Source organism: Pollachius pollachius (assembly GCF_949987615.1).
Source record: "Pollachius pollachius genome assembly, chromosome: 18".
NCBI classification, from domain to species: domain Eukaryota; kingdom Metazoa; phylum Chordata; class Actinopteri; order Gadiformes; family Gadidae; genus Pollachius; species Pollachius pollachius.
In genome coordinates this window covers 10,282,531-10,304,911 of record NC_136951.1, presented here as the reverse complement: position 1 = coordinate 10,304,911, position 22,381 = coordinate 10,282,531, and the positions used below count along the sequence as shown (strand labels likewise).

Below are 22,381 nucleotides of genomic sequence, written 5' to 3'. Positions count from 1 at the left end.
TTCTCTTATTTTGGAAGATGTGTCTGAAAAAATGTCATCGAATAATTTTACGTGTGCATTAGGGTGAACTCTTTACATAAGGAAGAAAAAAAACCTCATTCCGTACTAATTTCTGTTAAATACACAATCCTTTTTCCTGGTTATAGCCCTTGCACATAAACGTGCATGTACACACACACACACACACACACACACACACACACACAGTATTCAAATACAGGACAGGACAAATAATTGAGGTTGCAGCAAAGCAGGTGACTACCTCTTATATTGCCTCTCAGACAGCTCCCTTAGAAAACAGCTCGAAAATAAATGGCCTTTGCCCGGCCATATCAGTTTGATCCACTTTTCGGGGAAATAGAATAGAGATACATAGAATAGACACACATAAGAAAACAGTCAACGGACATTATCATTCGTAAGGTTTGCTTTCACTGGCACTGGCATAGGGTATAATTAGGTTTGTTTCGTTTCCTTGTTGAAAGCACATTTGGGTCCAGCATACCGGTAAAAAGAAGAAGTCACTGGTGTCTGTTCTCGTTTTATAGTTCTTTGTGCTGATTATGGCTGGAGTGTCGGGAGCCAATGGAAAATGAGTTTATCAATGTGTAACAACAGGAGAGGTAGGGCCTGGTGAAGTGTGGACACTGTGAACTCACAATGTGACTCAGAGCCACCAGGAACACAGACCTAATCATTTGTTTACTATGCTTACAAGAGCAAGACAAACGACTTTCTGAGGATTTATTTTGGTTTTGAAGGAGGTCCCCTCTGATTCTTTAGGATCTCTAACCATGGTAAGTGTTTGGAAGTTCATACTTTGTAATTCCTTTAACACGATAGAAGTTTAAAATGTTGTTTGCCCTGCCGCTGCATGTTTCCTCAAGCAAATGATAAGCAAATTGCTGTTCTTATCTTTATGCCTCATGTTCTTTTATGAGTGAACTATTTTGTTGCTTTGTATGTAAGCCTGTATGAAATACATTTACAGGCAGGTATGTGGGCTTATGTTATATATCTTGTCTAAATGATACACAAAAAACTAAATCTGCCAATATCTGGTGGTTGAAAAAGGCTTGTTGGGTATCTGTTTGGCTATGAATATGTTTTGTTCTATAGCAGGGGTCACCAACCATTTTGAACCGATGATACTCATCTATGTGAAGACACTGATCATGTTAATGATTTCTCACAATAATTATCAACAATGACTTAAAAAAGGTGTGAAAGAGTTGTTCAAGAATGAGTTGTGCTATTTTAGAACAGGCCTGCGGGCGCCTCATATGGCCCTGGTGCCCGCGGGCACTGTGTTGGTCACCCCTGTTCTATAGAAAGTTAGCACAAAGCTACAAAAGTGCTTAACAGATGAAAATAACGAAAGTGGTTTACAAAACAACAAAAGAAAAAACAGAGCAAGAAAAACAGAGCTAGCTGCTCAATAAAATACATCAAGTTTAAACTTCCATTTTTCTGAATCACGCCATTGGATTGACAAAATTGCATCACTTGAATGAGCGCATAAAATCAGCCAATCAATTTGGAGCACATCAATGGACACATCCTATCATAAGATTAACTCTTAAAGGGCCCCTATTTTACCACCAGCTGGGATGATGAGTGCTGTTACCTATCAGTGACGTCAGAGATATTCACCCACTTAATCTGGTTGTACAGTCCCACTTGTCACTGTGTAGGGAAAACATTAAAGCTGCTTTTAATGGCTCATCAGCCTTAACAAACGTGTGAAGAAAAAAATGACAAAAATGTGCATACCCAAGCAGTGTGAGAGTGCAGAGGTTGTTCAATACCAAGGGCTTGAACTCTATTCTCTCCTTTGGTTTTACCTAAGGCTAATTACGACCCTCAGCCCCCTGCCACTGGCCCCTCTACTAAGCTGGACCAGGTGCAGGGTCAGGTGAACGAGGTCAAAGTTATCCTGAAAGACAACATCAACAAAGTGTTGGAGAGGGGGGACAGATTAGACGACTTGATGGGTAAAACGGAGGACCTACAAGCAACTGTGAGTATTGGAGTATTGACGAAGGCTGTGTACTTTAAAGTCACAGGGTTTTGACCAATAGTACTCATGAGGAATTAAATTAATAAAGAGTCTTTCACTGACAATTATGACGTTATATTTGTTTTCGTTTGCAGGCGGACACTTTTCAGAGGACGTCCACTCGCGTCTCCAGAAAGTACTGGTGGAAAAACATAAAGATGATGATTATAATCGGAGTGATCGTGCTATTCATTGTAATCCTCATCATTCTCTTTGCCACCAAAACTATATAGTAGTAGCTTCTTTTTATTTTTTTTCAAAGAAACTAATTCACCAAAGGCTTAATTAATTAAAGCATAGTTCTGAAAGAACATCAAGATTCATCACACCAATAACAAAGATATTTTTACAACTTGTGATGGACAAGTATTTGAAACAGGACGGTGATCTTTTTTAATGTAAGCATATCAAAGATGAAAGGTTGAACTGCTGTCTGACCTCAGAGCTATGTATAAAAGTGGGCATTACTGTACTCGATGAACTAACTTCACACTCCAATACTCGATCTGTGGTGCAACATAGTGATCCAAAAGGACGCCACCCCAGAATGTTATTGTTATGTTATGTTTTATTATTCCACGTGTTATGTTTGTGTCCAATCCACTGTATATAAGTAAACAAATACTGCTTAAATCTGTAACAATGTATATATATTATTATAACTACAATGAGGATTACGATGGCAGGTAACTGATTGAATGTTTCCCAGCACAAAAATATGTTATTGGCTTAGCCTATCCAATACATACTGCCATTAAGGTAGTATAACTGGTTGATGCAAAAAGTTGATAACTTTAAAAGGAAAGTGGTCTCTTTCTTAATCTTGTTTTTTACACACAAAAACCGAGCAAAAAAGTCAAATCTTTGACGAATAGAATAAAATAAGGATAGTGATCAAATGTTGTGATTGGAGGACCACCTCTGAATTAAAAACAATGGACTGAAAACCTCTGACTGGATTCTTGTCCCTCCTCAACACCACACGCCATCCGTTGCCCCCCCCATGCAGATCCTTCTTCTACCGCCATCTTGAAGCCTGGAAAAATAAAAACAAACAGAGTTGCCTTCAGGCCGGGGATGAACGTCAGACGAGCATGGCCGCAGCCACAAACCATAGGAACCCCCTGTATTTATCAAGGTCAATAATCATAGAGGAGAAACTGAGGACCACTCTTAGAACACGTTTTAAGATTTAAACCACCATAGTTTGTCCATAAGCTAGAAATCCCAGCGTACAAAATGGTAGATGTCAAAGGAGGCCAGAGCACTCAATTGAAGTACTTATTTACTAAAAAAGATACACATTTATAGAAAACATTACATGCAAATTTCTGCAGATGTAGCGGTACTTTCTAGATTCGTCCGTGTTTTACATATATTAAAAAAAAAGAGAATTTGTTAGAGAGGGACATTAACAAGGTTTAAAAGAGAGCGAGTCTTTTCCTCTTTCCTGTCAGTAACACAAAGCAAAATGACAAATACAGGTACAATTACATGAACCAAGGCTTCGTGTACACGTCCATGTACCGACCAGGTTTTAGCTCATGGACTACAGGCTATTACTGCTACAAGTGGCGCTAAATAGAGAAAGCAAGCATTTAAAAAAAGATACCATTAGGAATACATTGTTTTGAATTAAGAAAAAGCAACTGGAAAGTCCAAAGAATGCTGTACGTCTAGAAAAGCAAATCAGTTATATAGTTAACCATTACATCTGGGGGAAGGGATTGGCAGTACAAGGCCTGCAAAAAAATTTATAATTACATACGTTTACTTAATTCTTTTTTTTTTTACATTTACATACAATAAAATAAATAGAAATACAACAGCTCAAACTGAAAAGAAATGACGACGTCAAACTTGCAGGGGGTGGGGGGGGGGGGTTGGTTTCTCCCCTCCCCCCAGAATTAAAAGAAAAACAAAAATCATTATTTGTGATTTCAGTTTAGAAATGCGGATACAGGGTGTAGGAGGACCATACCAAATGGCGGCATTCGAGAGCCTATGCCTCTCGTACCCCGTCCGCACTGAGCGGGCACAGAGTATCTGGGGGTGGAGCTGGTTCGCCTGCAAGGAATGTCCGCTGGCAGGTACAAACAAGGTATGTGAGAGTTAGGAGACAAAACACACTTCTGGGAGCTCTTTCTGTCATTCTTTTTCCATCCTTAACTTTTTTTTGGGCTTTTGGCATCCATTTTACTGTAGTAGTAGTAGTAGTAGTAGTAGTAGTAGTAGTAGCAGTACGTTACCTGTTAACTTTACAGTTAAAAGAAAGACAACACAAAGGTGCACAACGACAGCAGCAGAAGGCCGGCTATGTTAAAAACTAGTTGTCAAGCACATGAGGGTGCGGAGAAGAAAAAACACAGGCAAAAAATGAATTAATCAAAACGGCAAAGATTACACGTCAATGTTTTACCGTACAACAAATATAAACATGAAGTGTTTATGTCAAACAGACACGACTATGACTGGGAGTCGTTGGCGGTGCGGCCGTGGGGATGGCAAGTACCTTCTCAGAACAGGTGTGGCCGTGCCGTGCCGTTAATACGGTTTGTAGCTGTTCTGGTGGCCGCCTCGTCGTGGCGACTTGCCGTATCCGCCCTCCGGATCTGAACAGACATTTTGTAAAAGACGTTGACAACATTTCCGTTGGCACAAAAAAAGATTTTTCCGTCTCTCTCTCAGTTCCAGAAGCACGACTTACTGTCGTAGTCACCGTATCCGCCGTAGTAGTTGTTGTAGCCGGAGTAGTCGTATCCTCCGCCGTAGCCGCCATAGCCCTGATTGTTGTAGCCGTAGTTACCGTAGTTTCCGTACCCTTGGTTGCCATAGTTGTCATAGTCCTGGTCCCAGTGTTGACTGGGTCCTGTAACGAGAGGCACTGTTAGAAGAGGAATCGATGCCTTAAGCCTTAGGCACATCATTTGACCTTTACTATAGTATAGTGGAAATAACAGCTTTGAATAAACTAATCCTTAAGGAAAAACTGTTGCTTGATCACTGGTCTGACATATGAAGGCAATTGTTATAGAGAGGAAAAACAACCAGAAATTAGTGAAAAGTGCAATTTGAAGTGATGAATCTGGTTTTAGTCATGGTTTACAGTAAGCGGTAGATTTACTGACCCCCTCTTCCCCGAGGTCGGGCGCCGAAGCCCCCTCGGGCCCCCCAGTGCTGCTGCTGCTGGTACTGTTCCTTCGACATCGCCACCTTGATCTCACACTGAGCAAGTGAACAAGAACACCACCCAGGTTACAGCCCATCAATCAAATAGAAGGTACCCAACATTGATGAATGCTGTTTTTTTCTGTCCCATATCATTTTGTTCACAATAATACTGGCATAATTTTGTACATAAGATAAAAATGGCTCATCATGATATTAAAGTTTTAGCGGCATGATCACGTGTTGATGCATTTGCATATTACTCAAGCATGCAAATAGCCTTCAGCGTCCTGGTCCCCAGAATGAAACAAGCAGCCTGAAAGCCAGAGCAGGCTGTCAGCCTCTGACGATGGAGTTATGTTTAGTTTTACTGATTCCAGATGACACAATTATAACTACTTTATGTTTATTTTTTGATTTATGTTGTCCCTATTTGCACTAATAAATGCTACTGCAACTTCCAATAAATTATTGTGCAGTATTAATATCAACATGAATATCGTTTACGCAAATTACCGTTAAGTATTATTTTAAGGCTCTGTCCCCAACCCCTTGTTCAGATAACAATCCCTAAAATCAATACCTTTCTTTATAGTACATATCAAAATACGGAAAAACAGTACAAAAAAAAAAAGATCAAGCAGCATGGATATCATTTACAATAAAAGTGAGGGAGGGAGAGTAAAAGCTTTCCGACAACGCTTTAAAAAGTGAACAGATAGGTTTTAAGAGGACGGCATACGACCTCTCGGTCGTATGCGGACTCCTCCGGCTGGACTCCTCCCGCTGCTCCGCCGCCAGAGGAGTCCGCATACGACCGAGAGGCCGGAACAATGGAGCGTCGGAGAAATTACATTGACCCGAAGTGAACTGACAGCTGTCTGCTGAAAACATCTTTCTCAAATGCCGCCTGAGTTTGTTGTTGCTGGGACGTAGAGGTAAACCGGAAGTGGCTCTATAACCACTTGTTGAAAGGGCTACAGCGCCAACTAGGGTGGCGGATTCAGCCATGCTCCGGCCATTATCCGATCGCTTAAAGGCCATGTACGTTCGGATAATTGACACGGTCTGTTCGAGTAGCACAATCGGTATAAGGCTTAATCCGATCTAGCTGTCCCATGTAAACGCACCGACTGACTTAAAGAGGAGCGTAAGGAGAGCTGGTGCACCTTGCTGAGGCCGATGTTGTGGTACTTCTTCTCCATGATCTGCCTCACCGTCTCCTCCTCTTTGAACGTGATGAAGCAGAAACCTCTCCGCTTGTTGGTCTTGTTCTCCATCGGCAGCTCTACTGCCTCCACCTGTTTAGATGTTACAACCGCAGCAACACTTCAGAGGCAGGTTGTCTTCCTTAACGATGGGATTGATGAGAACAAATATGTTTTCAAATAAGGCCTAACACCTTTGAAGTGGCTTTAAATGGCTCATCAACCTAACACCATGTGGTAGCCTAGGAGCCCCTTTAATACTGCATTCCTTTCCCTGCGTTATACAACTTTTTATCCTGCAGTGCATTCTGGGAAAATGCACTACCACCAAAAGACACATTAGAGAACTCATGATTAGCCAGCTAATGGGATAAAGCCATGGTAAAACATAATTTCTATTAAAGATATCCCTGTGTATATCTAGGCCTACCTCTCCAAAAGCACCAAAGTACTCCCTGAGTTTCTCCTCTGGGGTGTCGGGAGAGAGACCGCCCACAAAGACCTTCCTGATCGGCTCCTTGCTCTTCATGGCTTTGGCCTTCTTGGGGTCGATCACCTTCCCGTTAAGCTTATGATCCTTTTGTGTGACCACCTGAACAACAAGATGCACTGGTTATTTAGCCAACACACAATCACACACTCGAAATCTGTCGATTTGTGTAAAAAACTCACATGCACATATGTAACAACAAATGGATAGAGCACTTGTTAACACAGGCTATCCCTAGACAGTGTCCTATGCTATCCCTAGGCAGGATAGGACCTGGGTGCGATCCCTTGAGCAAGAAGACTCCTACCTGCTCCTCAATGACAGGTAATGACATGCAAGTCGCATTGGATACATAGTCGTAAATATGACTGAATATTCGAACAGTTGGAATGTCCCCAAACTCGTAATATGTCCTATAACTAGGGCTGGGTATTGCCAGGTACCTCACAATTAAATTCAATTCGATTCTTTAGGTCTTGATTCTATTCGATATCGATTTGATTCGATATTGATCCAATTGCTTTGATATCGATTCAATAATACGTGCAGATGACAAAACCTAAATATTGTTTAGAATGAACCATTTCAAAATGAATTAACCATTTCATTGTGCTTTAACTAGCAAAAAGGGAATACACCATTGTATAGTATTGTTCCTGAGCTAAACTTGCAGCATAAAAGTAATAATCATAACATGGACAAATGTAAAAGGGCATGTACATTTACTTTACTTGTAGATTACAATGACTGAGTATGTTTCTTTTTTTTTTTCAATGGAAATAATTGATATAAAAATCGAGAACAAATAAATTGCAGTGCATTGATGAATCGATATTTTTACCCAGCCCTACCTACAACTAATGAAAAAAAAATTACCTTATTGTTTCTGATTGCTACAAATACTCTGCACTCCGTTCAGTTGTTGTTCTTTTTAACATGCACCACCAAGAGTAGTAGTACAAGTGACTGAATCCATGTTATGTTCGTTCTGAGCCTCACCTGGAAGTCGCTTTGGGATAAAAGCCTCGTCCAAAGGACTAAATGTGAAGGGTCAATGTAAAAAGATATGCATGATGCAGGAGTGAAGCCCCCATTCACCTTGTCAACACTGTCCGCCTCCTTGAACAGCACGAAGCCAAAGCCCCTGGAGCGGCCGGTCATAGGGTCCAGCTTCAGAGTGCAGTCCACCACCTCTCCGAACTTGGAGAAGTAATCCTTCAGGTCTTTCTTGGTGGTGTCCCAGCTCAGCCCCCCCACAAACATCTTCCTGTGGAGATAAGAATCGATGCATGAGGATGAACTGGTGGAGAGGGAGGGATGATGGCGGTGTTGGATGTTGGTTTGAATTGGAGGCTTTTCATTCTGAACCACTGTGCTTGCAAAGGGAGAAGAAACTAAGAACATTCCATGGACAACTAAGCTTGGGAATTGTCCAAAAAGTTTGAACTGTAACAGGGAATATAAATGTAGTTGAGGAAAATACACACAGGGTAAAGGGAATAATATTATTAATGGCTATACAGTTACATTTCCTCCCTACATTTCCTTATTCCATTATGCCGAGCTGGGAGGAAACCAAAATCTATATGATTTACGTTGTATGTTGAATAAGCATATTCGTATTATAAAACATGCGCAAGTCTACTCATGAAAAATGTTCAGGTTATAACAGTTGATGCCTTGACATGTGTGATGATTGACATCGTCATGGTAGCGCGTTTTTGTTTTCACCACAGGTTGCATTAAAAAAAACCGTTGGAAGGATTACAATTTACTGTCTTCATTCAAATAAGACACTTAAACAATCAACCACCTTCCTTCAATTGCCCCTTATAGTTTCCGCATATTTCAACATTGTGTGAGTGCAGACTGTTACACCATCCGTCGTTCATAATACCGGCACACACTCGCATTTCAGTGGACATAGCCGTGTTCCTTTGAGTCTTTAGATATGACATTGCTCTAAGCCGGTACTAACATGTCTTACATGAATGAGTCGACACATAGTTGAACGTTAAGATAAGATAGGGCTCTCAGGTTAACATGTCTAACATGACGTCTAGTTTCCTTACCCTTGGTCCTCTTCGTTTTTGCTGGCATCAATTTTTGATCCCTCGGACTCGGAAACTGCTAGGCCACTGTCAGCCGTGGCAGACATTGCTTCGTCGTTGCTCGCCTCTCCATCCTCCTCCATGGTCATCATGGTCGGGTCATCCCCGAATTCAAGGTCCTCCGACATGACAGGCTGTGGTTGTCCTCGGTGATGAAGAACCGCCTTTGTTATTTAGGATAACGACTAAAGACTGTCGCTCCTTGTGGCTCAAGTTAAAAATTAGGGACCTGACAATATGCTGCGGTTGTCGGTTAATAGTTTTAAACGTTTAAAAGACAGAGCTGGTAAAAATAGGTTTTCTTTTTTAGAAACTGATATTTAATATAATTAGGAAACTGGGACACAACTACCATATTATCCGTAAGGTTTTCCTCTTCTCTCCTCTTCCTCAGCTGCCGTCAGTTGATGATTCTAAACTTTCAGGTCCGTCACCGCCCCCTGGTGGTTCAGGGGTACAACCCTTTGTATTTTCAGACATTCGCTTAAAAATGCGATTTTCTTCCTTAATAAACCGACTATCAGCAATCGTCCATTACATGTTTTGCTTATAGTCATCTTATAAGTATAATTAATAAGTATTTATTAATTATTATTATTATTATTATTATTATTATTATTATTATTATTATTATATATTGCAAATTATTATACTCCACATTATTTTACAAAATATGTCCTAGATGCCTCCCTTCTAAATTTTATTTAGATGGGATTGGGATGATTTAAAACAAAGTTATTCGTCCTGATAGGTATATATCAACTAATAAAATAAATGAATCTGACAAATTTGACCAACACTGTTGCACACAAGGACTGCATAAAAGACTTTCTGAGGCGTGACTCTAAACTACACAATACCCTTAACGCCTGCATCACCCCGGAGTGTTTCACTATGAGGTGAGCTGAGGGTGAAACACTTATTCGGATGACAGTTGACACCCCCCTTGCACAGTTGAAGTCCGCCTATAGCTCACCGTCATAGACGCACCCATTCTCTGTGTGGTGTCTGCAGTCAGGTCCCAGCCTGTGCCGACTAGCTGCAATGCTATATCCATAGATAGACCGACACTTATCGTAGGCCTTAATACTATTAGGAAAACCGCAGGACGGGCTTCGCTGTGAGCACGGTTCGGTTGGTACGCGGTTTCACCCTCGCCTTGCCCTTACAGGCTAACGTTTTGACGCCCAGGCTAGCGTCAGCTAAGCTAACTAGCTGCAGATTCTTTCAAAAAACATGGCCACTGTGGCGATTCCAGCAAATACCACAGCACTGTTGCTGGATATTGAGGGGACAACAACACCGATAACCTTTGTTAAGGTAAGTTTCTATTTTTGTGACAATCACATTGCCCGGGGGGCCTTGTTAACCCTGTAGTTTCCATTGTATCCCACGTTTTTGCAGAGTGCCACCATGCATGCACGCTGCTTTTGCATGACGTTAAGCTCTTGCTAGTACTGTCCTTAATAATAATACTATAAGTATATATAGGGAGACGTTAATGTACGGTTTAAGCACGGGCATGCCAATGGCAGTTTCCATACCGAAAGGGTCGATCTGCAAAGAAGAGGCGCATTGTTCTGCACAGTACAAATACTGGTTAATAAAAGGCCAATGGAACAATGACTGTCAGGCCGAGAGCTATCATCTGCAAACAAATTCTAAGTCTGAATTTAGAGGAACCTGTCTATGGGGTAATATTGAAGCACTTCCACAAGCTTGAGAAAGCATTATATAATGGAAATCGAGAAACGCAAAATGTTTTTCAAAAATGTATGTTTGATAAATGTATTATGCATCTTAAGACTTGCCACTGTGCAGAAGTGGGCGAAGCCGTTACAAGCTGGCCCGGGCATTCATGCTCTGGAAGTCGTGTTTTTTATATGGTTTCTGAGATAAGATAAAATGCTTCCACAAAATCGAACAAATCAAACAATGGCATGTTTGTACTTGCAGGATATCTTATTTCCATACATCAGAGATCAACTTGAAGATTATCTGTCAACCCACTGGGAGGAAGATGAGTGCAAACAGGATGTTCATCTTCTAAAGAAACAGGTAGAGTTGTTGGAGAGATGGGCAAGTCATATTAACTATTCACCAGCTACCATGGCTAATGGAGGTTGGACATTAATAATTCATAATATTAATAAGAATTACTCATTTCAAAATCTGTAAACTTCAAGACACATGGATGTTCTTAATTCTTTCTCCATTGAACAGTTGATCTCTGTACATATCTTTCTGAAATTCCATACATTCTTATCATAGGGCAACCCAAGTGGGACACTCCCATCCCTCGCAGTGTCAATGCCATACTCCACCATTTTAACTCTACAATTAACTCCTTCAAACTAGCATTTTAACCCTTTATTTCTGTATTGAATGCAGGAACCGCAGCTGTAGCCAGTAAAAGCAAATGCATTACATTTACATTAAGCCATTAAAACAGGGGATTAATGGCAGAAAACATTTAAGCCACGCATCTGAACTGGAGTAGCTACCCAAAAGTTCAAGTGCTGCGCAACCACTTTTTCAAAATGCTAGGAATAATACTAGTCTAAAAGTAAAGCCTTTCCTCACGTTAGCTGGAGGAGGACCTCCGGCAGAACAGGGCGTGTCCCGTGCACGTGCTTGACCAGACGGTGCACACGGACGAGGAGAAGGCCATCCACGAGGTGATGGAAAACGTCCTTTGGCAGATGGCGGCTGACAGGAAGACTACGGCGCTCAAGCAGTTCCAGGGTCACATGTGGCGGGCGGCCTACTCTGCAGGGAGAATCAAAGGCGAGTAAGTAGAAGAGCCAGAGGTTTGGATTGATTTTTACACAGACACAAACCTTGCTTGTTGTGGAGGCAAATTGCACTTAAAGCTGCTTCATAGTTTGTGTATAAGCATATGGGGGCGAGGGGAGTAAAGTTATTTTTCGATACACTGGAGAAGTTGTACAATAGATTATTTAATTCACAGATCTTTAAATATGAAAGATTTTGTGACTGGGTGTTTGTTGTGGAGTTCAGAGCTTTCCATCTGTTTATGTATACATGTGCTGCAATTTTTGCAGTCTAATGTCTTTCTGTCAGGACGGTGGTATTTAAAATTCAATGTTGCATGAATCCTGGTGAGTTCCGATGGTGTAACCATAGTGTTTTGTTCTTGTGTGTCGTTACCAACAGAGTGTATCAGGATGTTGTTCCGTCCATCAGAAGTTGGAGGAGACATGGCCTGAAGGTGTACATCTACTCCTCTGGAAGCGTGGAGGCCCAGAAGCTTCTGTTTGGATACTCTGTGGAAGGAGATGTTTTAGATGTAAGTCGGCTTGAAGCACGAGCCATACACCCGACACAGAGTCGTTCCATTCATGAAGAGGAGCACTGCATATAGACAAGCGTTTATGTTCAGATTGTGCATTTATTTCACAAGGTCATGAACATCTACACCTTGCATTGACATAGGTCATTGATAAGATGCGCTAAGCCAAAGAGTCGAGGAAGATAATCAATGTGAATTATAATTACATTATATAGCGCGTTTTTATATAATGACTGATGTGAAGACGGCATCATTGTGATTGTGGATTGGGAAGTGCATGGAATTAAGCTACGCTTGCGTTGCGTTGTTGGGTGAATTTGGGGTAGGCTGAGAACACTAAAACCATATGATAAAAATTACGTTGACTGCAAAAAAAAGTGCTATACGAATGACCTACTTTTTAGTTAAAAGGATTTTCATTATGCATAAGAGCTTAAATCCAAACAAAAAGTGCACCAGTCAGTTGAATTCCTTGGAAGAGCTAGGTCTTCAGTTTTCTCTAATGTATACAATGTGTTCTCAGTTTGTTATCTGTTGCTGTTCTTCTTCCCATGTCAGCTTTTCGATGGCCACTTTGACACGAACATCGGACTCAAGGTGGAGGGGAAAAGCTACGAGAGGATCGCCGAACGGATTGGTTGCCTGCCTGAAGAAATCACATTCTTGACGGACGTCTCTAGAGGTGGGGGCCAGTGTTTCAGCTCTCTCTGTAAACTTTATTTACCATATAATCTGTTCGTATATCACTTGTGAGTGACTCTGCCTTTTTGTTCAGGCGTTATTAAACCTACACAGTGTAGTTTATTTTATTTTTTTCAAAATGTTTAAAGTATGAACGGATCCATCCTAGATCCAACCCAAAAAAAGTATGGAAATGTACACACGATGTCGACAGCTCAAATAACCCAGGGGGATTTGTATTCCTCTCTCCTAAATCAATTTGTTCTAGGGAGGAAATTAAGTTTCAAAATAAAAGTGATGACGGCAGCAGAAAAAAGATGCCCAGAGTGCACATTTTAAGTCCACCGTTGGCTTTAAATCCCGACACACCTGAGGTCTTTCTTAAACAAGCAGTTTCTTACTCTTTACTAAGTTACACTTTAGGGATGGACCGATACCCTAGTTTCTTAGCCCATACTGAGATTCATAAGCCAAATTGGGCCGATACATGACATTTCCTCATTATAATGTTATCGTGATAAAATGTCAAGTTTTCTCATAATAACGGAACCCATAAAAAGGGAGCACCATGGGACCAAAATATAATGTATAGTCTCATCAAAATAGTTATCCCTTTGTGATATCACTATGTAGAGGTGTCCAGCAGCCAGAAGGGGTGGATTTATAGACTGAATCAACTGGTAATCTGCAGCCAGTAGGTCAGTCCGTACAAACATCTGAGTGGACTTTGCCGTTTTGAAAATCTGCCATCACAAGTGGGAGTGTTCAGTTAGATGTTTGCTGCATAGATAAGCAACGTTTGCTACAGTCCAGTGGGTAGGCTGGTAGACTGATCTATCCAGCACACATCTAGTTGGACACTCCCACTTGTGATATCAGAAGAGGCTGATTTTTCAAAGCGCCTTGTAACGGCTAATCACACTCATACCTGGTGGTATAATGTCCCCTTCGATATCGGCCATTTTAGTATTCCTTATTTTGGCCAATAACACCGATGTCCATCGTTGGCCCATGTATATTCATTACTTTGTGTTAATGTCTGACCTTGTCTTTCCCTGGATGCAGAAGCGAAGGCGGCGGAAGATGCAGGGATGAACGTGGTGGTTGTGGTGAGGCCGGGGAACCTGGAGCTGAGCGAGGAGGAGCGGGGCCTCTACACAATCGTCACATCCTTCAACCAGCTCCAAGTCACGGGGAGCGTTTAACACCGACCCCTGAGAGGGAGAGAGAGGCTCGGTCTCAACGGCCGCTAACCTCGCTCGCTCGCTCTCTCTCTCTCGTACTCGGAGTCAGTGACAGTCAAGATCAAACCAAGGGGACTACTAGCCACGCCTGGAACCCATCTCTAAGGACTTTTTTCTTTTTACATGATCGTCCTATTTAAATGTATGACCACCGAATTCTTAACCTCAGAGTTAAGAAAGAAAATGGACCCCGGGTCCGCAATACCCTCTTGTGCCATGTGTTTAGTAGAAGAAGTAAAAAAATAAATAAATTGTGAGTAGATTAAAGCTGTTGATAACCAACCAACCTATAGTGAATGCCCACAGCGTGCCAACTGTTCTAAATAGACCCCAGTATGGTGGCGTCTTCAGGATGGGTCACATGCCGTCACACAGTAGAAGCTGAGTATGTTTGTACCAAGTGTTTGTCTAGCATTTTTTTGTAATTCCTGTTTCTCTTCCACTCATGTACAGTTGACGTGTCCTATAAACGTGTTTGAATGCGTTGCAAGGAATGTTGTCCATGAATAACCTCTTAAGAAATATTTTAATCCAGCTACGCAAACGGCATTGCATTTTCTTCTGATACTGGTGAGATAAAAAAACGCACACAACAAAAGCGCACACACTTCAAAATGTATTTAAATGTGCTACTTGATATATGACATGGATATCTGCCTAAGAGTCGCCAAATGTAATGGTTCTGTACCCGACGTCTAAATCCTGACCATACATGATTTGACGAAACCTTCCAATAAATTAATTGTATACTGAAGTTCTGTATTGTTGCATTGGCAGAACAATTGTGCTCATGTTGGATAATAAAACGTGCACTAAAGTCTTGGAGTAAATGTGAAATTGCCCACCATAAGGCCTACATAAAGATGATGGATAAGTCTAGATGCATAAGTAGAATATCCTATCTTGAACCTGGTCTTTAATTAAGACATTACCTTGAAGGTTGCGGTTTAACTTTTAATCTACATCTAGACAGCAAGAGGTATTTAGTTTGTGTGCTGTGGTAACTGGGAGATGATTACATTCCCCAAAATATAAGCAGAGAATAAAAAAATATACATCTAGTAGGAGTGACCATTATTAATGAACGGTTATGCTATGCTCCCATTTGATCGTAGAACCCGTAATGTCTCGTAAACAGTCTACATAAAAAAATAGTATGCTTGAGTTGTGATACGCCAGATGATTTGAACATAGCACAAACTAGTTCTCTCTTATTTGACTCAAAAGTAGCCAGGGTGATCCTGCGTTTGCATCGTGGTACCGGGGTGATTCTCCGACACCACGGAGAACCTGTCCGACAGGGCGGCGGGCGGCTCTTGGTGCTCCGTGCAGACGACATCAAAGTTGAAGTGGCGGAACTCCACAGATAACGTGGCGATGAAGGCCAGCAGGAACATGACCAGGCACCACTGTGTTCGCGCCCCGTGGAGATGATGACCCCGCAACATGAGGGAGAAGACTGTCACATGTAACGTTAAGGAGCAACCGGGCAAAAATGGGATGAGGTCATAATAGAGAATCGGTAATGGATTCGGTAATTGGTCATTGATTTTGAATTCTTCAAATCGGACCAACGACATCAATGGGCAAACTTTTCCCGGATTTCACAGAACGTGAATGAAGCAGTACTCTCTTCTGGTAAAACATTGCCAAGCTCGAAGGGTCCCCTTTAAATCGCCCATATTTAAATCACTACGAGTGATGTTGATAGCCATTACCCGCCATTTCACTCGTTTGTGAGATCAAAAGTGGGAGTGTGCAATCTACCCAGATTTATGATGAATTAAGGACCAACCAGTCCACAGAGTGGCCTTTACCAGCTGTAAGGTTGATCTATCATACATCTTGCTGCATAGACCCATAGGGGGCCTTTAAGTTGAGTCACATAACCAGACATAAGGCATATTCAAAATGACTCAATAGTAAATAATAAATAGGATACAGAGCAGCATGCTCAGGGTGATGGCCGCCGACAGCACGAAGCGAAGGATGCCCAAGCGTCTTCCCTCGTTCCTCAGGTTGAGTCTGAGGGTGGCGAAGGACTGCAGCCAGCAGAACACCGTGCCCAGGCCAAAGCTCAGGCTGGTGCCAGCGTTGTGGACGTCCTTGTCATTGGAAAACTGGATCAAGAGGAGGTAGGGGTTAAGAACCACACAGTCAACATGTGGCTCTCTCTATTGAAGGTATGGTCTTGACCAAAGATGTTTGATTGCCTCTTACTCTCTTTGCAGTTAAATGCTGTTACGTATTTTAAGCACATGGGCTACCCCCACATAGCCACAAGGAAGCAGGATCGAACACATAAGCTGTAATTACTATACATAGCCACAAGGGGGGCAGGACCCGACATACAAGCTGCAATAAGTACTCCAGCCACAGATGGCAGCACCTTTAGACAGGTGAGGAGGGCGGAGCCAATACGTCACATAGGCCACGCCTACTCGGAATTAAAGCAGGGCCTGGAGCCAACGAGCGCAGAAACATCCGGCAGTCCAAACTTGCGAGCAGTGGCGGTTTTAGGCACGGGCGAACCAGGCAGCCGCCCGGGGCGCCATATTTGTGGGGGGCGCCAAATCACATGGGGGGCGCCGCGAGTAGTAAAAATTAAAAACGCGCCGCGAAGTGATTTTCAATGAAGTACATAACATTGTGTGGGGAATTGGTATATTGGCGCCCCCTCTGGCTGCAGGCGCACACCTGCTCGCTGAGAAGGTGCCGTGCACAGACGGAATGAAACCCCCACTGAAGTCCGTAGGGTCATGATACAAACCCTCTCCCCCCCCCGGAGGAAGTCTTGCCCGGGGCGTAACTGGACGTAGAACCGCCACTGCTTGCGAGTTAGATACAGAGTCCTGTCTGCCGCTCACACGCGTGTCCATACAATTCCCCTCCTTTTGCTTCATCGTTACCATACCAAAATACTTAACACAGACCATAACAAATAAAGTGAGTTAAAAGCGATCCGGATTGGACTACTTTCTTCAAGGACACGACAATGCTTACTGCAGTCTTGAACAAAGGTGTGATGAAAAGGTTCTCTCCCTGACTAACCCAGATTAACCCCTTCATTTTTGGCCACACTGTTCTACTCTTGGTTCATGTTGAGCCTTGATAGAGCTAATAGCGAGCTGTAAACGTACTGTTAAGGAACATTAATAAAACAATGTCTTAGATTTGCCTTGTAGTATGAAGGCTGCTATGTTACCTGGAAGTTGCCTACTAGTGTCATCCCAAAGGAGGCCAAAGAGAATGTGATCAGACTGGCTATGTTCAGCCAAGGCTTGCGTACTTTGGGCTTCAGCTGGAGGTATCTGAGGAATCCAATGAGGAATCCTAAACCAGAAAAACATAAAGGTTTTTACATGAATGAGTTGAAATGTGGTTACATTTTTGATTATACAGTGTCCTCGTTAGTTTTATTACACATGTAATAAGCAATTTAACAAACTGTAACAGCTTGTATTTAAGATGAAATCTTAATCTTAATCCATAGGCTAGCATGGAACTTACTTTACACACATTCATCCTAACCCTAACCCCTAACCCTAACCACGCTGTAGTTTCATACTGTCCTATAAAGGTATTTCATCACACAGTACTTAGTTGTGTATTAACCCTGTAAGAGGACACTAATATATTGAATTGACTAGTATTATAAATGATTATGTTATTATGATATAAATATTAATATATATTGAATAGTAATTTAATGTAATGTATTCATTTTATTAATCTACAATATAAACATATAAATGACCACTTTACCCATAAAAGCTGCCATATTCATAACTTGACTGAAGACACAGCTAGCGGGAGGTTGATTGCCTGCGATACTGAGAAATAACATAAGCATTGAATAACATATTCAATGAATATGGTAGGACACCTTTATTCAATTATTCTCAAACTAGATTAAAGCCCCTTAAGTTCTTACCTTATATATGGTGGTAATCTCTCATTAGTACTACAAAATAAAGGTATTGTAAACAAATGGTTAAAAAAAACTGCAAGGCCAAGATACAGTATGATTTGAGATGCCTTTACTGCTTAGCCCTTACCTGATCTGCCAACCCAAAGAGGTTATGGTGTCGTATTGTCGAGCGATGAAATACCTATAGCAATATAAGTACATAGTTGCACATGAGAACTTCATCATTCCACCCTCGAAACAGGAGAAGTTTCCAAGTAGGGGCTATTTGTAAATCCAACAAATCTGAATGGGTGTATTATGATAGTAGGCCTTATATTAAAATAATGATTTTATGCAGGACTAGGTGTGTGTGTGTGTGTGTGTGTGTGTGTGTGTGTGTGTGTGTGTGTGTGTGTGTTTGTGTGTTTGTGTGTGAGTGAGCAAATCAATGTAGATGGTCTTTATAAATGTAGAGGGTCTGTCCGAATGTAAATGGTTACTTACACAATTATGAGTCCAATGGCGGTGCATAATGAAAAGCATATGGGAAGAAATGCCCACAAGCTCCAGCTCCTCATCTTGCCTCCTCACAGCTGACTAACGAAACTGACAAAACCCACAAGCAGTTTGGACAGTGACATGTAATGGCAGGATAATAGACGTGTTACGCGAAATCGAAACTCAATTCAGGGGTGTCATTTCCTGGCCTAAAACAACCTGGTCACTATAACTATATTAGCCAGCTCTCATGAAGCCTATGAAGAGAATTAACATCAAGCAGGCTGTCTTAACAGATAAAATAACCGTTGTTATTCAACGCGGGAGGTTTTCAAGTGAGAGAAGCTTCGGCCCACATTTGCTCAGTGAAGAGCGATCAATTAAAACGTATCTTTGTATTATTAAGTCAGAGTGAGAGATGAGTGACTGGAATGTTATTGGTGGATAGAAAGCTGGATACATTACCGGTCCGTCACCGCGGTGAACTTAGTTTTAGGTTGGATATTCGACAGATATTCAGTCCAGTTCCAGCCGCGACTTCACGGAGATTTGCCCGGCAATAGCAGCAGGAGAACGGTTAGCACACCTCGCAGAGCCTCGCGGTGAATCGCTAGAAACTGATTTAGGGACCGTCAATAAATTACTTCACGTAAATATATCAATACAAAATACTTGCAGTTTTTTCAATAGCTTCCATGCCATGTGACCCAGTGACTCCAAACCAGTATCTAATTGTATTATTAAACCCTGAGAATAAGACACACCACTTGTTATGGTATTTTAGTGCTTCCTCTATTTTATATGAATATTAATAAGCAGGAATTATCATATTTCTTTCAATAGCTTCCATGCCACGTGATCCAGTGACTCCAAACCAGTATCCAATTGTAGAACTAAAGCCTAAGATTAGGACACACCACTTTTTATGGTATTTTAGTGATTTCTCTATTTTATATGAATATTAATATGCAGGAATGATCATATTTCTTTCAATAGCTTCCATGCCACGTGACCCAGTGACTCCAAACCAGTATCCACTTGTAGAACTAAACCCTGAGAATAGGACACACCACTTTTTATGGTATTTTAGTGCTTTCTCTATTTTATATGAATATTAATATGCAGGAATGATCATATTTCATTCAATAGCTTCCATGCCACGTGACCCAGTGACTCCAAACCAGTATCCAATTGTAGAACTAAACCCTGAGAATAGGACACACCACTTTTTATGGTATTTTAGTGCTTCCTCTATTTTATATGAATATAAATAAGCAGGAATGATCATATTTCTTTCAATAGCTTCCATGCCACGTGACCCAGTGACTCCAAACCAGTATCCACTTGTAGAACTAAAATCTAAGATTAGGACACACCACTTTTTATGGTATTTTAGTGCTTCCTCTATTTTATATGAATATTAATATGCAGGAATGATCATATTTCATTCAATAGCTTCCATGCCATGTGACCCAGTGACTCCAAACCAGTATCCACTTGTAGAACTAAACCCTGAGAATAGGACACACCACTTGTTATGGTATTTTAGTGCTTCCTCTATTTTATATGAATATTAATAAGCAGGAATTATCATATTTCTTTCAATAGCTTCCATGCCACGTGACCCAGTGACTCCAAACCAGTATCCAATTGTAGAACTAAAGCCTAAGATTAGGACACACCACTTTTTATGGTATTTTAGTGATTTCTCTATTTTATATGAATATTAATATGCAGGAATGATCATATTTCTTTCAATAGCTTCCATGCCACGTGACCCAGTGACTCCAAACCAGTATCCACTTGTAGAACTAAACCCTGAGAATAGGACACACCACTTTTTATGGTATTTTAGTGCTTCCTCTATTTTATATGAATATTAATATGCAGTAATGATCATATTTCTTTCAATAGCTTCCATGCCACGTGACCCATTGACTCCAAACCAGTATCCAATTGTATAACTAAACCCTAAGAAAATTCATATAAAATAGAGGAAGCACTAAAATACCATAAAAAGTGGTGTGTCCTATTCTCAGGGTTTAGTTCTACAAGTGGATACTGGTTTGGAGTCACTGGGTCACGTGGCATGGAAGCTATTGAAAGAAATATGATCATTCCTGCATATTAATATTCATATAAAATAGAGGAAGCACTAAAATACCATAAAAAGTGGTGTGTCTTATTCTTAGGGTTTAGTTCTACAATTGGATACTGCTTTGGAGTCACTGGGTCACGTGGCATGGACGCTATTGAATGAAATATGATCATTCCTGCATATTAATATTCATATAAAATAGAGGAAACACTAAAATACCATAAAAAGTGGTGCGTCCTATTCTGAGGGTTTAGTTCTACAAGTGGATACTGGTTTGGAGTCACTGGGTCACGTGGCATGGAAGCTATTGAATGAAATATGATCATTCCTGCATATTAATATTCATATAAATAGAGGAAGCACTAAAATACCATAAAAAGTGGTGTGTCCTATTCTCAGGGTTTAGTTCTACAAGTGGATACTGGTTTGGAGTCAATGGGTCACGTGGCATGGAAGCTATTGAAAGAAATATGATCATTCCTGCTTATTAATATTCATATAAAATAGAGAAAGCAATAAAATACCATAAAAAGTGGTGTTTCCTAATCTTAGGCTTTAGTTCTACAATTGGATACTGGTTTGGAGTCACTGGGTCACATGGCATGGAAGCTATTGAATGAAATATGATCATTCCTGCATATTAATATTCATATAAAATAGAGAAATCACTAAAATACCATAAAAAGTGGTGTGTCCTAATCTTAGGCTTTAGTTCTACAATTGGATACGGGTTTGGAGTCACTGGGTCACGTGGCATGGAAGCTATTGAAAGAAATATGATCATTCCTGCTTATTAATATTCATATAAAATAGAGGAAGCACTAAAATACCATAAAAAGTGGTGTGTCCTATTCTCAGGGTTTAGTTCTACAATTGGATAGTGGTTTGGAGTCACTGGGTCACGTTGCATGGAAGCTATTGAATGAAATATGATCATTCCTGCATATTAATATTCATATAAAATAGAGGAAGCACTAAAATACCATGAAAAGTGGTGTGTCTTATTCTTAGGGTTTAGTTCTACAATTGGATACTGCTTTGGAGTCACTGGGTCACGTGGCATGGAAGCTATTGAATGAAATATGATCATTCCTGCATATTAATATTCATATAAAATAGAGGAAGCACTAAAATACCATAAAAAGTGGTGTGTCCTATTCTCAGGGTTTAGTTCTACAAGTGGATACTGGTTTGGAGTCACTGGGTCACGTGGCATGGAAGCTATTGAAAGAAATATGATCATTCCTGCATATTAATATTCATATAAAATAGAGGAAGCACTAAAATACCATAAAAAGTAGTGTGTCCTATTTTCAGGGTTTAGTTCTACAAGTGGATACTGGTTTGGAGTCACTGGGTCACATGGCATGGAAGCTATTGAATGAAGTATGATCATTCCTGCATATGAATATTCATATAAAATAGAGAAATCACTAAAATACCATAAAAAGTGGTGTGTCCTAATCTTAGGCTTTAGTTCTACAATTGGATACGGGTTTGGAGTCACTGGGTCACGTGGCATGGAAGCTATTGAAAGAAATATGATCATTCCTGCTTATTAATATTCATATAAAATAGAGGAAGCACTAAAATACCATAAA

At 40.9% G+C, this 22,381-nt stretch overlaps 4 protein-coding genes and 1 long non-coding RNA gene across 8 annotated transcripts; 2 read left to right on the top strand and 3 right to left on the bottom strand.

The window, feature by feature from the left end:
- The first annotated feature begins 622 nt into the window (after nucleotides 1–622).
- Nucleotides 623–2,455, top strand: LOC307089637 (vesicle-associated membrane protein 8). The gene is made up of 3 exons (XM_079756003.1): nucleotides 623–797; nucleotides 1,850–2,020; nucleotides 2,155–2,455. Exons 1-3 carry the CDS (start codon nucleotides 795–797, stop codon nucleotides 2,290–2,292), a joined length of 312 nt encoding a protein of 103 aa, XP_079612129.1. The 5' UTR covers nucleotides 623–794; the 3' UTR covers nucleotides 2,293–2,455.
- A 152-nt stretch (nucleotides 2,456–2,607) lies between these two features.
- LOC307089631 (heterogeneous nuclear ribonucleoprotein D0-like) lies at nucleotides 2,608–9,442 on the bottom strand. 3 transcript variants are annotated; one of them, XR_013812624.1, is made up of 9 exons: nucleotides 8,998–9,442; nucleotides 8,024–8,192; nucleotides 6,866–7,027; nucleotides 6,397–6,528; nucleotides 5,188–5,284; nucleotides 4,767–4,928; nucleotides 4,572–4,671; nucleotides 4,041–4,142; nucleotides 2,608–3,095 (listed from the first exon to the last, which is right to left on the bottom strand). XR_013812624.1 is itself a non-coding variant. In XM_079755995.1 (8 exons), the coding sequence occupies exons 1-7, from the start codon at nucleotides 9,162–9,164 to the stop codon at nucleotides 4,604–4,606; spliced, it is 957 nt and encodes a 318-aa protein (XP_079612121.1). In that variant the 5' UTR covers nucleotides 9,165–9,442; the 3' UTR covers nucleotides 2,608–4,142; nucleotides 4,572–4,603. The 3 variants fall into 3 exon arrangements, 2 of the variants coding, with proteins under 2 accessions (XP_079612121.1, XP_079612120.1); XM_079755995.1 differs by having other exon boundaries at nucleotides 2,608–4,142; XM_079755994.1 differs by lacking the exon at nucleotides 4,041–4,142 and having other exon boundaries at nucleotides 8,998–9,441.
- A 580-nt stretch (nucleotides 9,443–10,022) lies between these two features.
- Nucleotides 10,023–15,028, top strand: enoph1 (enolase-phosphatase 1). Its single transcript, XM_079755997.1, has 6 exons — nucleotides 10,023–10,356; nucleotides 10,993–11,094; nucleotides 11,625–11,827; nucleotides 12,214–12,346; nucleotides 12,908–13,031; nucleotides 14,096–15,028. The coding sequence occupies exons 1-6, from the start codon at nucleotides 10,273–10,275 to the stop codon at nucleotides 14,233–14,235; spliced, it is 786 nt and encodes a 261-aa protein (XP_079612123.1). The 5' UTR covers nucleotides 10,023–10,272; the 3' UTR covers nucleotides 14,236–15,028.
- LOC307089639 lies at nucleotides 11,102–14,236 on the bottom strand. The gene is made up of 3 exons (XR_013812626.1): nucleotides 14,075–14,236; nucleotides 12,208–12,323; nucleotides 11,102–11,805 (listed from the first exon to the last, which is right to left on the bottom strand). It is a non-coding gene; the product is annotated as an uncharacterized lncRNA (long non-coding RNA).
- tmem150c (transmembrane protein 150C) lies at nucleotides 14,269–19,342 on the bottom strand. 2 transcript variants are annotated; one of them, XM_079755998.1, is made up of 8 exons: nucleotides 19,148–19,340; nucleotides 18,689–18,790; nucleotides 18,333–18,386; nucleotides 18,209–18,238; nucleotides 18,040–18,107; nucleotides 17,480–17,607; nucleotides 16,217–16,394; nucleotides 14,269–15,733 (listed from the first exon to the last, which is right to left on the bottom strand). In XM_079755998.1, exons 2-8 carry the CDS (start codon nucleotides 18,760–18,762, stop codon nucleotides 15,495–15,497), a joined length of 771 nt encoding a protein of 256 aa, XP_079612124.1. In that variant the 5' UTR covers nucleotides 18,763–18,790; nucleotides 19,148–19,340; the 3' UTR covers nucleotides 14,269–15,494. The 2 variants fall into 2 exon arrangements, with proteins under 2 accessions (XP_079612124.1, XP_079612125.1); XM_079755999.1 differs by having other exon boundaries at nucleotides 18,689–19,342.
- Between the last annotated feature and the right edge of the window lie 3,039 nt (nucleotides 19,343–22,381).

What these genes read in the sequence shown, in the direction of transcription:
- LOC307089637 (XM_079756003.1), top strand. An exon ending in CGGAGGACCTACAAGCAACT is followed by an intron (nt 2,021 to 2,154) that starts GTGAGTATTGGA and finishes TTTCGTTTGCAG; the next exon opens with GCGGACACTTTTCAGAGGAC.
- LOC307089631 (XM_079755995.1), bottom strand. Translation starts at nt 9,164, where the DNA reads ATGTCGGAGGACCTTGAATTCGGGGATGACCCGACCATGATGACCATG. An exon ending in ACAACATCGGCCTCAGCAAG is followed by an intron (nt 5,285 to 6,396) that starts GTGCACCAGCTC and finishes TCACTTGCTCAG; the next exon opens with TGTGAGATCAAGGTGGCGAT. An exon ending in CCGACCTCGGGGAAGAGGGG is followed by an intron (nt 4,929 to 5,187) that starts GTCAGTAAATCT and finishes CTCTCGTTACAG; the next exon opens with GACCCAGTCAACACTGGGAC.
- enoph1 (XM_079755997.1), top strand. Translation starts at nt 10,273, where the DNA reads ATGGCCACTGTGGCGATTCCAGCAAATACCACAGCACTGTTGCTGGAT. An exon ending in CACCGATAACCTTTGTTAAG is followed by an intron (nt 10,357 to 10,992) that starts GTAAGTTTCTAT and finishes TTGTACTTGCAG; the next exon opens with GATATCTTATTTCCATACAT. An exon ending in GCAGGGAGAATCAAAGGCGA is followed by an intron (nt 11,828 to 12,213) that starts GTAAGTAGAAGA and finishes CGTTACCAACAG; the next exon opens with AGTGTATCAGGATGTTGTTC.
- tmem150c (XM_079755999.1), bottom strand. Translation starts at nt 18,762, where the DNA reads ATGAGGAGCTGGAGCTTGTGGGCATTTCTTCCCATATGCTTTTCATTA. An exon ending in GCCATTGGACTCATAATTGT is followed by an intron (nt 18,387 to 18,688) that starts GTAAGTAACCAT and finishes ATATTGCTATAG; the next exon opens with GTATTTCATCGCTCGACAAT. An exon ending in AGATTACCACCATATATAAG is followed by an intron (nt 18,108 to 18,208) that starts GTAAGAACTTAA and finishes GTTATTTCTCAG; the next exon opens with TATCGCAGGCAATCAACCTC.